We start from the raw sequence: 14,291 nt of genomic DNA on the forward strand, positions 1-14,291 counted from the left end.
TCTGACGTTTTGGTGTAGGTGTTTAGTCCTTTAAACTTTCCCCTTAATGCTGCTTTAGCTGTGTCCCAGATATTCTGGTATATTGTATGTTTGTTTTCATTAGTTTCAAAGACTTTTTTATTTGTACCTTAATTTTTATTTTTTACCGAAGTCATTCAAGAGCAAGTTGTTTAATTTTCAGGTAATTTTATGGTTTAGAGTGATCATCTTGGTGTTTATTTCTAATTTTATTGTGCTGTGTGATCTCAGAGTGTGGTTGGTTGGTAGGATTTTGGTATTTTTGAATTTGTGGAGAATTGCTTTCTGCCTGAATGTGTGGTTGATCTTAGAGTATGGGCCATGTGCAGATGAGAATAAGGTATATTCTTCTGTTGTGTGGAGTACTCTGTAGATGCCTGTTAGGTCCATTTGTTCAAGTGTTGGGTTTAGGTCCCAAATACCTTTGTTAGTGTTCTGCTTTGATGTCTAATGTTGTCAGTTAGGTGTGGAAGTCTCACCCTATTATTGTGTGGTTATCTAAGTCTCTTTAGAGGTCTTTAATGAATCTGGGTGCTCCAGTATTGGGTGCATATATATTCAGGGTAGTTAAGTCATCTTGTTGAATTGAACCCTTTATGATTATGTAATACCCTTCTTTATCCTTTCTAATAATAGTTGGTTTATTAAATCATAGTCTGTTTTTTTTTTCTAAAATAAAAAGAGCAACCCTGTTCTTTTTGTTTTCTATTTGTTCAATACATTTTTCTCTGTCCTACCCCAGTCTCATATTCTTATTCCAAAAATCAATTAATCATTGAATATTCCAATTTAGTTCAGCATTATCTGTAACAAAAGCTCTGTAGGACTCAGCAGTGCAGCACAGAGCAGCACAGCTCAAAGCACAAGAAGCCAAGAAGGAACACTGCAGAGTATATTCTTGCTAGGAGGCAGCAGAGCCTGTTAACAAGCCAGAACCCTAGGGAAGAGCCCCTGTGGAGGTGGTCGTTATCTCAGCATCCTGATCCAGCACCTGTTTTTGTAGCCACCCTGAAGAGGTAAGATGAACCCCCGTTCAGAATTTGGTTTAGATGTCAAGAGTGATTATGATAGCAGCAGGAAGTAGTCAAATGCCTAGGCAGATAGGGTTGGGTTCCCAGTGAAACCCTGCCTTCAAGCCAAAGACAGTTTAAAGCCTGAAAGCCAAGCTACAAGTCAAATCCATGGAACAGATTGAGAACCTCTCTTTCTGTTTGGTGTGCTTTCCTCTGATTGATTTTCACCCTTCACCCATTTTACATATACCTACTCTTCCCTAATTGATTTTTTACTATGTCATGCCCACCTTTGAATGGTGCCTTTGTTTTAGCCTTTTTTGCATGCTAACAAACCAATCAGCATGTACTCACCCATTCTAAGCCCATAAAAGCCCCAAACCCAGCCACACTGGGTGGGAGACCACCCCCGCATACCCTCTCTGCTGAGAGCTATTCCTTCACTCAATGAAATTCTTCTCCACCCACCTCACCCTTCAATTATCAGAGTAACCTTATTCTTCTTGGATGTGGGACAAGAACCTGGGAACCTCTGAATGTGGGTACAAGCTGTAACACAGGTGGGCTGGGGCACAGATGGCCCAGTCATAGGCTGAGCATGGGATCCAGGCTGGTGCACAAGTCAGGCATGGTCCCTCAGGACGAGTGGATGGGGCATCTTCTGCGGCAGGCCCAGGGCCAAGTGAGGCCCTGGGCGGAGACGTCATTGGCCGTGGAGGTCTCTGGCTGGCAGAGTGACAGAAGAATCATGTATCAATTATGCCACACACAAAGCAAGAGGGTATAACAAATTTTATGACTTACACAATTGAAGTCTCTGGGGAAAGAGGACTGGCCTCTCATACGTCTGAAATGGCTTGAGAGAGCAAGGAAAGAATACTGGCTCAGGGTTTTTATTATCATTATGGAGTGGGGCAAGCGTAAGGGTTCCCATGCAAGTGGGAAGGAGCTTGTGTAGTTTTAATCTAAATTACCACCCTCACTCCTGCCCCACTTCGCGGCATCAAAAGAGGGAGCATTGGGCTTGCTTATCAGCTTTCCCAGATATGGGGCCAAAGGAGTGGGGCTTGAGGCCAAAAGCTGTTAGCAGTCAAACATAAAACACAAACAAACAAAAAAACCTGTGGAGTCTGGGCTGGGTGCAGTGGCCCACACCTGTAATCCCAGCACTTTGGAAGGCTGAGGCGAGCAGATCATGAGGTCAAGAGATTGAGACCATCCTGGCCAACATGGTGAAAACCCATCTCTACTAATAATACAAAAATTGGCTGCATGTGGTGGTGTGTGCCTACAGTCCCAGCTATTCAGGAGGCTGAGGTAGGAGAATCACTTGAACCTAGGAGGTGGAAGTTGCAGTGAGCCAAGATCTTGCCACTGCACTCCAGCCTGGCAACAGAGCAAGACTCCATCTCAAAAAAAAACCCAAAAAACAGAAAACTATGGAGTCTGAACGTTTATGATAATTTCTAAGTATTTTATTCCTTTTGGTCTACTGTAAATAAAATTGCTTTCTTAATTTTATTTTTTGATTATTTATTGTGAGTGTATAGAAATACAGTTGATTTTTATATGTTGAATTGTATTCTGTAAACTTGCTAAACTCATTTATTAGTTATAATAGCTTTTTAGTGGATTTCTTGGAATTTTCTATATACAAGATCATGTCATCTGCAAAGAGAAAGTTTTCCTTTTTATTTCCAAACTGCATGTCTCTGATTTTATTTTCTTGCCTAATTTCTCTAGCTAGCACCTTCCATACAATGTTGAATAGAAGTTGTGAGAGCAGACATCCTTTTCTTGTTTTTGATCTTAGAGGGGAAGAATTCAGTCTTTTACTGTATTAGCTGTGGGTTTTTCCAATAAGCCCTTATAAGATTGAATATATTTTCTTTAATTACTAGTTTAAATGTTTTTATCATGTGGTTTATCTGAATCAATTACGATCATATGGTTTTTCTTCTGTTAATATGGTATAGTACATGGATTAATTACATATGTAAAACCAGTCTTGCGTTCCTAGCATAAATATCACTTGATCATGGTATATAATATTTTTTATACGTTGCCAGCTTCAGTGTGCAGTATTTTGGTGAGGATTTTGGATCTATAAGAGTTACTGATGTATAGTTTTCTTGAGATATCTTTATCTGGTTTTAGTATCAAGGTTATACTGGACTCATGGAATAAATTTAGAAATATTCCCTCCTCTTCTCTTCTCTTTTTGGGTGGGGGTTGTAATTTGTGAAGAATTGGTATTAATTCTTCTTTAAATGTTTGATATAATTCGCTAATGACATCTGTGCCTGGGTTTTTCTTTGTGGGAATTATTTTAAATTTCTAATTCAATCTCTGTTTTAAGTACATTCAGATTTTCAGTTTCTTCTTGATTCAGCTTTTATAGTTTGTGTTTCTGTGGAATTTGTCCGTTTCACCAGGTTGTCTAATTTGTTGAGATGCAGTTGTTCATAGTACAATATTCCCATAGGATCCTGCAAAGTAAGTGGTGATGTTCCCTCTTTCATTCATAGTTTTAGTAATTTGAGCCTTCTGTTTTTATTGGCTGGCTCAGCTAAAGGTTTGTCAAATCTCTTGATAATTCAAAAAACTAAGATTTTGTTTTCATTGGCTTTTCTCGCTTTATTTCTCTTGTTTTATTTGTTTTCACTTGTAATCTTTACTATTTCCTTTCTTCTTTTTGGTTTAAGTTCAGTTTGCTCTTCTTTCTTCAGCGTTTTAAAGTCAAAAATATTGAATTGACATCTTTTTTCTTTTTCTTTTCTTTTTTTTTTGAGATGGAGTCTTACTCTGTTGCCAGGCTGGAGTGCAGTGGCAGGATCTCAGCTCACTGCAACCTCCAGCTCTCTAGTTCAAGCGATTCTCTTGCCTCAGCGTCCCGAGTAGCAGGGATTACAGGCACACGCCACCATGCCCAGCTAATTTTTGTATTTTTAGTAGAGATGGGGTTTCACCATGTTGGCCAGGCTGGTCTCAATCTCCTGACCTCGTGATCCTCTTGCCTCGGCCTCCCAAAGTGCTGGGATTACAGGCATGAGCCACTGCGCCCAGCCTCTTTTTTGTTTTTTAATGTAGGCATTTACAATTATAATTTTCCTTTTAAGCATTGCTTTAGCAGCTTCCCATAAGCCTTGGTATGTCATTCATTTTTATTCATCTTAGTATTTTCTAATTCCCCTTTCAATTTTATCGTTGACCCAGTGGTTATTTATGTGTGAATTCCCCAGATATTTGAGAATTCCCCAGATTTCCTTGTTATTGATTTTTAATTTCATTCTGTTATGACCACAGAACATACTTTGTATCATTTCAATCCTTTTTAATTTATTAATGCTTGTTTTATGGCCTAAGATATAGTTTATCCTGGAGAATATTCTATGTGCACTTGAGAAAAATATGTATTATGCTTCTCTTGGGTGGAATGTTTTATAGAAGTCTGTTAGGTTTAGTTGCTTTATAGTGTTCAGATCTTCTATTTCCTTATCTTCTGCCTCGTTGTTCTATTATTAAAAGTGAGATATTGAAGTCTCCAACTATTATTTTGAATTGTTTATTTCTCCTCCCAATTCTATTCATTTTTGCTTGAGGTAATTTGGGTATCTGTTGTTAGGTGCATATACATTTATAATAATTGTATCTTCCTAATGCATTGACCTTTTTAGCATTATGAACTATCCCTCTTCATCTCTTCTTTTAAGACCTACTTTATCTGATAGGAGGACAATCACCCAAGCTTTCTGATGGTTGCTCTCTGCATGGCCTGTGTTTTTACTTCCTTTAATGTTTAACCTATTTGTGTATTTGAACCTAAGGTGTCTCCTATAGACAGCATGAATCATTAAAAAAATTCAGTCTGACAATCTCTGCTTTATGATTGGATTGTTTAATAAGTCCTCATTGAATGCTGTTATTAATATGGTTATATATTCATGTGCCATTTGACTTTTTGTTTTCTGTATGTCTCATGTCTTTTTTTTTTTTGATTATCTGCTCCTCATTGGTGTTTATTTTGCATTAAGTGGATATTTTCTAGCATAGCATGTTAATTCCTTTGGTATTTTTTTCCACTATATTTTTTGTGTTATTTTCTTATTGTTTGCTGTAGGACTCACCATATACATCTCAACTTACTGGAGTCCTACTTAAGTTTTATACTAACTTCAGTAAGATACAGAAATGTTACTCCTGTAAACCTCTATTCCCTCTTCTCCCTTTTTTGTGCTGTTATTCTTATATGTATTACATCTATGTATGTTACAAACCCAATGAAAGATATTTTTTGGTTATTACTTTATATAATTTTATATCTTTTAAAGAAGCAGAGGATAAAGGAGAGCAAAATATATTTTTGTAATTTGTTATGTTAACCTTTTTATTTACCATTTTGGATGTTCTTCATTTCTTTCTGTGAATTTGAGTTTCCATATGGTGTCATTTCCATAATACAGCTTTGCCCCCACCACCTCCTTTATGCTGTTAATGTTGAATAGTGTGTTTCAATGTATTATAGGCCTAATAATACAGTTATATGCCTATTGTTTTATACAATTGCATTTTAAGTCAATTATGAGAAGAAATATACATAATTATTTTTACCAGTACCCTTTGCTTTTTTTGTGTGGATTTATCATCTGATATCACTCGCTTTCAGCCTGAAGGACTTCCTTTAGTATTTCTCATCAGGTGGGTCTATAAGCAACAAATCTCCAAGTTTTTGTTTATCTGACAGTGTCTTTATTTTAACTTAATGTTTTGAAAAATAGTTTTGCTGGGAATAAGATTCTGGGTTGACAGTTGTTTTTCTCCTCCAGCAATTAGTTGTCTCACTGCCTTAGAGCCTCTGTTGTTTCTGATAAGACATCAACTGTTAAGCGATTGGTTTACTTGTACATGATGAGTCATTCTTTTCTTCCTGCTTTCAAGATTTTCTCTTTATCTTTCTACACTTCTTACTATGGTGTATCTAGGTGTGGATCTCTTTACATTTACCTTATTTGGGTTTCCTTGAGCTTTGGATGTAAACATTAATCATTTAAATAAATTTTGAAAGATTTGGACTATTTAAATCTTTTTTCTGCTCCTATCTCTCTTTTTTCCTTCTGAAACATCCATTCTCTGTATGTTGTTGCACTTAATGATGTTCCACATCTCTCTGAGGCTCTGCTTATTTTTCTTCATGTCTTTCTGCTGTGTTCCTTGGATTGTGTAATATGTATTGATCTATCTTCAAGTTCGCTGATTTTTTTTTCTGCCACTTCAAATCTGTTGTAGAGGCCCTTCAGTTAATCTTTCATTTTATTTATTTTGCTTTTTAACACCAAACTTGCCATTTGGTTTTTATAATTTCTCTTTATTGTTATTTTCTATTTGATGAAATATTGTCATCATAGCTCCTTTACTTCTTTAAGCATAATTTCCTTAGTTATTTTGTTATATTTATAATAGCTCTTTTGAAGTTTTTGACTGCTGGGTCTTTTCATAGGCAGTTTCTGTTGCCTGTTTTTTTCTCGTACCTGAATCAACCTTTCCTGTATTTTTTTCTTTTGTGTGTCTCATTTTATTTTTGTTGTAATGGAACTTTTAGATAATTATTGTAGCATCCTTGACTACTAATTACCTCTCTTCCTCTCTGGGGCTTGTTGTTTGCTTATTTATTTGTTTAACAACTTGGTTGACCTACTATAGTGAAGCTTATTTCCCTTGCATTATGAATTCACTAATGTCACTCCACAGAAGGCATAGCCTTGGGCATGTACACAATCACACTGACAGTGTTTTACCAGGGCTGTCTTTCCCTGATCTGTGTTACATTGTCTTCCTCCCTTCGGTATCACATTCAGCTGTCAGGTTCCACTAATTACTGACTGATTGCTCCATAATTTTCTACAGTGTCCTGGGGCATACATTATTCCATAGTCTGATCCAGTTAAATTCAAGCTCCTTTTCAAGGGTAGTTTTTAAAGCCACTCTTTGAGGTTAGTTCTGACCCCTGGATAGCTCTTTTCAGTTATTTCCTTGGCTCTCTCTAATAAACTACCTTGTCTACAGTTTATTATTTTGCTTCATGGAGCTACCAGCCTCCTCCTAATTGCTTACCATAAAAATTCTTTATTGTTTTTGAGATTGCTGTTAGGCCTGAACTTCCCCCACAGTTTGTTCCAAATAAAGTTAATTCTTTTGCAGAGGACTCTGGAGATTTCTGTTCCTATGGTCTACCTCTATGCTTGGGCAGAATCTCTCAGTCACCATTCTGAAGCTGGGGTTGGGGACAGTGGACTGCTTCTCTTGGATTGACACTCCTGGTTTATAAGTGAGGTGCAAGGTAGGGGCAGTAGCCTCTAGTCTTCTCCCTTTTTCTCTCTAGTGTTGAACTTCTAGGGAAATGGTGATTGGGGCCCCAGTATTGTTTGGCCTGCTGTGCCTGGGGTAGTACCTCTGTCTTAAATGTTTGGGCCAAGTGAAGGAAGGTTCCCTGACATTTTGACCACTCTCTGATGTAATTCAGCCTCTACAACATGGAGCTGGGGGTGGGGTTGGAGTGAGAAATGGTGGTGGCCTGCCCATCCCAGGGAGATACTATAGTCCTTGACTCTAGGAGAGGAAACCCATCCTTTTGGCCACACCCATCCAGAGTAGAGCTTTCATTATATTGTGATGATAGTAGGGGAGGAAGAGGGTGGATTGTGGTTCAAGTGCCACTGACTGTCACTGTTCTTACTGGATTTAGTAGAGTTTCTTATACAAATGTTTGTTTATGTGCTACATGTTCATAGAACAATTTCTGGAAACTGTAAATGGTAGTTGTTATTTTAAATGTTATTTTACCCGTTATGTTTGTTTCACTGGGAAGCATGTCCATGGAAAACCTCATGTCACCATTCTGGAAGTTGTCTTTTTTATGTGCCGCCTCAGCTTTCCTGTAATATTTATAGCTATCATTTGTGTATTGAAGGCTTATTATGCACTTGTAACATTTGTATTTCTGTCAAAGTCTATATTCTTGAATAGTCCAAGAACACTAAATACTTGGAAACATATATTCCTCTGACATGCTAAATGTCCTTGTCTGTTCCCACTGCTATAACAAAGTACCATAGACAGGGTAGTGTATACAAACAGGAATGTATATCTCACAGTTCTTATGGCTGAAAGTCTGAGATCAGGGTTGCAGACCACCATCTTCTCATTATATCTTCACATGGTGGAAACAGAAGGAGCTAGCTCTCCAGCTTCTTTCATATGGGCACTTGGGCACTAATCCCATCCACAAGGGCTCCATTCTTATAACCTAATTATCTCCTAAAGGCCTCACCTCTAAATACCATCACATTGGAAGTTAGGATTTAAACCTGTGATTTTGGGGATGGCGGGAGACAGACATTCAGTCCATAACACTGGACTAGTTTGAGAAATAGTAAGGACTATATATTTTTATAAATATGTTCCTCTTATGAGAAACTAAGATTAAATTAAGATACATTCAGTCAGAACAGCTGAATGCAGTTATTTCACAGGATGAGTTGGCATATTCTGTTGAAGTTTTCAAAGATCCAGGGACCGCCTGAATCAGAATCACTGAGGTGATTGTTTAAAAAGCAGACTTTTGAGCTCTACTCCAGACTAACTCTCATGCAGAGACTAGTAGAGATATTTGACTTAAACTGTGGGCTAAATTTATGTGGTACAATCTTGGCTAACGTAAACTTCAAATAAATATTTATCAAATACATTGTGGAAACCATTGTGCTAGGAGCTGGTGATATAAAAAGAATAAGACTTGCTTCTGCAAAGCCTGAAGGCATGTATGATATTCATGAGATTAATCTGCTGGAAGGAAAGACCATTATAGAGTAACTCAGTGTATGATACAGGTACCATTAAATTTACAAAAATTGTATTCACAGAGAGTTGGGGGCAGAGTATACTTTGCAAGTCATCTAAACACACACACACACACACACACACACAAGCACGTGCACGCATGCGTGCGCATGCACACACACACACACAGACACAAATACACAGCCCATATGGGTCTTTATTAAAATAAAGATCTGGACTATGGGAAAGGGAAACCTGGAAAACAATTTAGAGACTGGCTTCCTGTGTACTTGGGATCCTGTGCTGCTTGTCCTCCCCCTCACTATGTGTTCCACTGCTGCTTTTCTATTGATGAAATCAATAATAATGGAGTATAAGTAAGTGTCGAATAAGATAAATTTCTTTTTGAACATATTCAGTGACTTGTCTTATGTAATGATTTAACAAACTTAGTTTTCATTCTTGACTAAGTATTAAATGTTTACTGCATGCCTAGGTACTCTTAAAAATTCTGAGTTTAACTTTTCTTCCAAAATATAGTTTGTTTTTCAGAAAAATTATTTTGTTCATATTCTCTTCATTTGATTTTGCATAATTATTAACTAGGTTAGAAAGGAGGTTATAGATGACTTAAAATAGTATCAAAATGTAATGGATTTAGAGTACACTTATTGTTGAAATTACATCTGCTGTTTAGCAACTCTTTTCCTGTTCTACAGACATCATCCAAAATCAATTTGGCGATAAATTCACTGTGAACATGATATCTGATATATAGGGATATTTTCACTGTTCTGGGGACCTGAACTAAAAGTATTCAAAATAACGTGAGAACAACAATGTGGAGTCATTAAACGCGGCATAAATTGCTGATACAATTGGGCCGTTACCACTTGCTAGTGTGTTGTTTCTTCTTTTTCATAGTTGAGGTTTTGTTTTTTGTTTTTGTGCTTGTCCCAAGCACTAGGACAGGCCTGAGTCGGGAAGATTTGCAGCCCCAGCTCCTTGCTTTTTTTTCCTTTTGCGCTCACTCGGTTCCTCCCCATCCTAGTCCTGATTCAGGCATCAGGAACCCACAGCTGTGCAGCTTCTGCCTTTATCTGGACACACGGCTCTCCATAGCCTCACTTTTGGGGGAGCTGCTGGCAGAGGAAGAGGTCCTTTTCTATGTGCCATTTCGACCCAGTGTATCATCTATTGCCTTTCTCCGTATTTCCACACATAGATGCTTTCTAATATGTGGTTTCTTCATGGATTTATAGACATGGAATTTTTTTTTCAAATGGGTCATTTAATCTAAATCCTCGTTTACTCTGAAACCTGGTAAATATTTCACTGGATAATGAAGAATTGACTGGCATAAGAATGCTACTGAATGATCAGTATATAGGCACTCATGGTAAATAGCCCTGCTGGTGACAGTTGTTAAAGGAATCAGTGAGGACAGTTATACAGCACTACAGCACATGAGGAAGCTTGGGCCTTTTAGATTTCCTATTAAGGAGCATGTGTATATTGACAATATTCTGATTCTCTCTGGTGCTGAGAGCCTTCTCGTAGTGTTGTTGTAATCATCGGAGTTGCTATTGCGGGAGCCTGGCTCAGACTTAGAGTATGGGGATGCTGAGATGCTAGATTTATAACTTGATGCCTTATTATTTCAAAACAGGCTGACTTTGCACATATCTGGGAACTAATTCTGAAGTTTGGACTGACATAACAGATAGTGGGAAAAGGAGAAAAATCTAACATCAGTTTGAGCACATATCAAGTTCTTGTGGTATAAGCAGTCATATTTATACTAGATTTGCAAAGTTAGTGTTATCATTCCCAATCTTTACATGAAAGGAAACTGTGGCTCTAAGTGTTAGGACAAGGGCTTGAGATTACATAGCTCATCATTGGGAGAGCTGATATTCCAGCCTGGCTTGTTCCACAGTCTACACTGTCTCCTCCTCATTCCTGCAGCCAACAGATGGTTAGATGATTCTTTGTACATGTTTTTCATAAGACTTATTACAAACTGCTTAAAATTACTAGTGAACATTCACCACAGTGGTTCTTTGCCCACTGTATGTCAAAATTTAAGGTGTATCTCAATTTCACAAATCTGGGGTAACTTGCAACAATAACTATTCACTTTCACTCGTTGTCTTAAGCACTTGATACCTTTTCTTATGGCCTTAAGATAGAGTTATTTGTCTTCCTCAATTCATCTGCCTAAGTAGATGGTAAACTTGTCCAGGCCCGGGCTGCACCACCTCCTCTCTGAGTTCTCTGAGGCACCTGACCCACAATATAAGGGGTCTTTCTCTTCCAAGGTCCATTTTAGATGTGTTGAATCAAACCTTGCAAGATTAATTTTAGTCTGTTTATGATAGAGCTGGGTTTGAATTCACAATCTGTGGAATTCTTTAACTCATTATGAACTGAAAATAAATTTTTTATTTTATTTGGGTTCATTTTAGCAGATTTAAAGAAAGCTTCCAGTTCAAATGCTGCAAAATCCAGTCTCCTGAAATCTGGTCTTCGTCCTCCTGGATACTCACGTCTCCCAGCAGCCAAGCTGGCGGCGTTTGGCTTTGTCCGGAGCTCCAGCGTCTCCTCAGTCTCCAGCACCCAGTCCGGGGACAGTGCACAGCCAGAGCAGGGCCGGCCAGCCACCCGTAAGTGGGATGGGGCAGGGTGGGGTACCTGCACTGAATTAAAACCAGTGCGCCTGTGTAACTGTGTGTCATTTTCTTTGCATGATTGTTTAAGAATTCAGATCACCTCCCTTAGCTTCCCATTGTTGTGTTATTCATCTACTGAAGAAAAATAGCCCATTTACACCATCAGTTATGGGGAATTAGTGTGCCGGGAAAAAAAGATGGTAACCTCCTCTTACGATGTAGAAAATGACTTATCCAGAGACAGATTCCAGCAGCCCTTTGCTTTGCAGATTCTAGGTAAGAAATCACAGAAAGATCCAAGAAAGGTGTTACTACATTGTGCTGTCATGAAACATACTAGATATTTAATATTAGCTGAAAGAATCATTTAGTCACCTGTGATTACCAGTAATGCCTTCACACTGCCAGAGCACTTGACTGGATTTCTGAAAGTGAAATAAATAATGTTAAAAGTAGCAAAGCACTGCCAAGCTTCTTTAAGTCCATGCCCGGGAAGGTCCCCATTAGCCGAGATGATGCTGTTGGAGGCCCGTTTCCTGAGACTGGTACTGTAGACTGCATTTTAAAGTTTGAATTAATAACCTGCAGAGCACGTTACAACAGCCGCTGTCCCTGAGGAGGATCTGGAGGTTTCCCATTCAACTGTGCCTTTGATGACCAAACCCCATCTCAGTCTCCACTTCAAAGTCAATGTTATTGGATGGGAAACCATGACATCTAAGATGTTGTTTTCAAGACCTTGCCAGAGGCCCAGGAAAGTCTTAGAGGTTTCCACGTAGAGAGTTGTTTTGAAGGAGTTGTAGAAGTTGAATCAAACTGGAATAGTATGAAAGAGAAAGAGAGCGATCAATTGATTTATTATTTTGTCAGTTTCTTGTCCAAGCTTGTTTATTCTCTGTGCTTTCTTGAGTTTACAGAGATGATGTGTGGAACATTTGCTTAGTTCTAAATTTTGGTCTACTACCTAGTTATTTCTAAAAGTAATACATTACATTTCCCTTTGTCTTGATGTGTTTGTAAGCAGTTTCTAAGGGTGTTTTCTGAAGGTGCTGTAGCTCAGGCCTGCTTTCACACAGGATACATTTAAGGAATATCACTGTGATTAGTGATTACATCATTACATAGTAAGTGGTCTCAAAATCTGAAACATGAATGTAATAAAGAACTGTTTGCAAATGCGTAATTCATGTTTTTAGAAATGCATGTGCATATTAGCAGTCTGATGATTTTAAAATACAGGAGCAACTATTTATCATGATTTTTATTAATAAAATACCCGATGACATGTTTCTCTTTTAGAGAAAGTAGTATGAAGGAAAAACTTATCCTATGATATATATCTTTCAAACAAAGGAGTTAGATTTTGATGTCTTAAAAAAAATTCACCTCAAGGGGGAGATGAGCCATGTCCACATAACAGCAGCTTTTGCTGACCGAGAGCTGACAGGTGTGGACAGAATAATTGCAGGTGTGCTTAGGGCATTTCTTCTCACCTCTGCTTCAAAGGATACTAGAGAGGGACCCCTGAGCACCCAGGGGATAAGAGCTGTATGTGCTAGAGAAAATAACTCCCAGTTTAAAGACTTCATATTAAAAGTGACATTTTTATATGAATGTCTATCCAGAATTGTTTTCTATTTTAAGAGACGTATGTTAGAATCGATTTTTAATTATCTGCTACCTACTATGTGTGTAATTTTTACTTCACCAATAAATCACAGAAAAACCTCCCATGAATTTGAATTGTCTTAAGTACTACTAAATCATTATACCTATACTTGTTATTAGGTGTAATGTCAAGAAACATTTTGTTTCTATGCTTTAGTGAAGAGATGGTGCTTTGATGACAGGGAATAAACAAAATAAGAAGCTCTTGAGAGGGCTAAAAGTCCTTAGATCAACTTCTCATATGGTATATATCTTTCCAGCAAAGCTTTCTTCTCCAGGCTTGTTCATTCTCTGTTCTTTCTTATGCTTGCAGAGATGATGTGTGGAAAGCTTTGCTGGAGCAAAGCTTTGCTGGTTCAGCTCATGGAAACAGCCAATGTGGTATCAGAATTGGTCCCTTTTTTTCTTCTTGGAAAGCTGGTCTTTTTGCAGACACTATTTTCACATAGGATTCATTAAAAGAATACTGCTGTAATTAGGGATTATGTCATGCAGAGTAGATGTTTCAAAATCTGAAACATGAGCATGGTGAGGATCTATAGTCACACATTGCTTAATGATGGGGATATGTTCTGAGAAATATGTTGTTAGGCAGTGTCCTAATGGTGCAAACATCATAGAATGTACTTCCACAAACCTAGATGAGATAGCCTACTATACACCTAGGTGATATGGTATAGCCTTGGCCCCTAGGCTACAAACCTGTAGAGCATTTACTGTACTAAATACTGTAGGCAATTATAACACATTAGCGAGTATTGGTGTATGTAACAACATCTAAACATAGAAAAAGGACAGTAAAACTATGGTTTAAAAACTAAAAATCGTGGTGTTCCTGTATAGGGCACTTAAGCATGAATGAAGCTTGCAGGAGTGGAAGGTGCTCTGGGTGAGTCAGAGAAGGAGTGGTGAGTGAATATGAAGGTCTAGGACATCATCATACACCTTTATATGATAAACCAGGGCTATCCTGGAGGCCTGGTTTATACCAGCAACACCACAAACATGAGTAATGTGCTGTGCTGTGACATTACGATGGCTAAGACACCACTAGGCAATAGGAACTTTTCAGCTTATTTATAAT

The 14,291-nt window shown here is 38.0% G+C and overlaps 1 protein-coding gene across 4 annotated transcripts in view; it reads left to right on the plus strand.

Moving 5' to 3' along the window:
• The window catches only part of MTUS2 (microtubule associated scaffold protein 2), a 620,405-nt gene that overhangs the window by 262,580 nt on the left and 343,534 nt on the right, over positions 1-14,291 (plus strand). For 3 of the 4 annotated variants that reach the window (XM_021929366.2, XM_017951161.3, XM_009191711.4), the window contains one exon: positions 11,336-11,533. In XM_021929366.2, coding sequence (XP_021785058.1) covers positions 11,336-11,533 — 198 coding nt within the window. The remainder of the gene's footprint in view (positions 1-11,335; positions 11,534-14,291) is intronic. The other variant, XM_021929367.2, reaches the window with a different exon arrangement.

The sequence above is a fragment of the Papio anubis genome, chromosome 15, assembly GCF_008728515.1.
Source record: "Papio anubis isolate 15944 chromosome 15, Panubis1.0, whole genome shotgun sequence".
NCBI classification, from domain to species: Eukaryota; Metazoa; Chordata; class Mammalia; order Primates; family Cercopithecidae; genus Papio; species Papio anubis.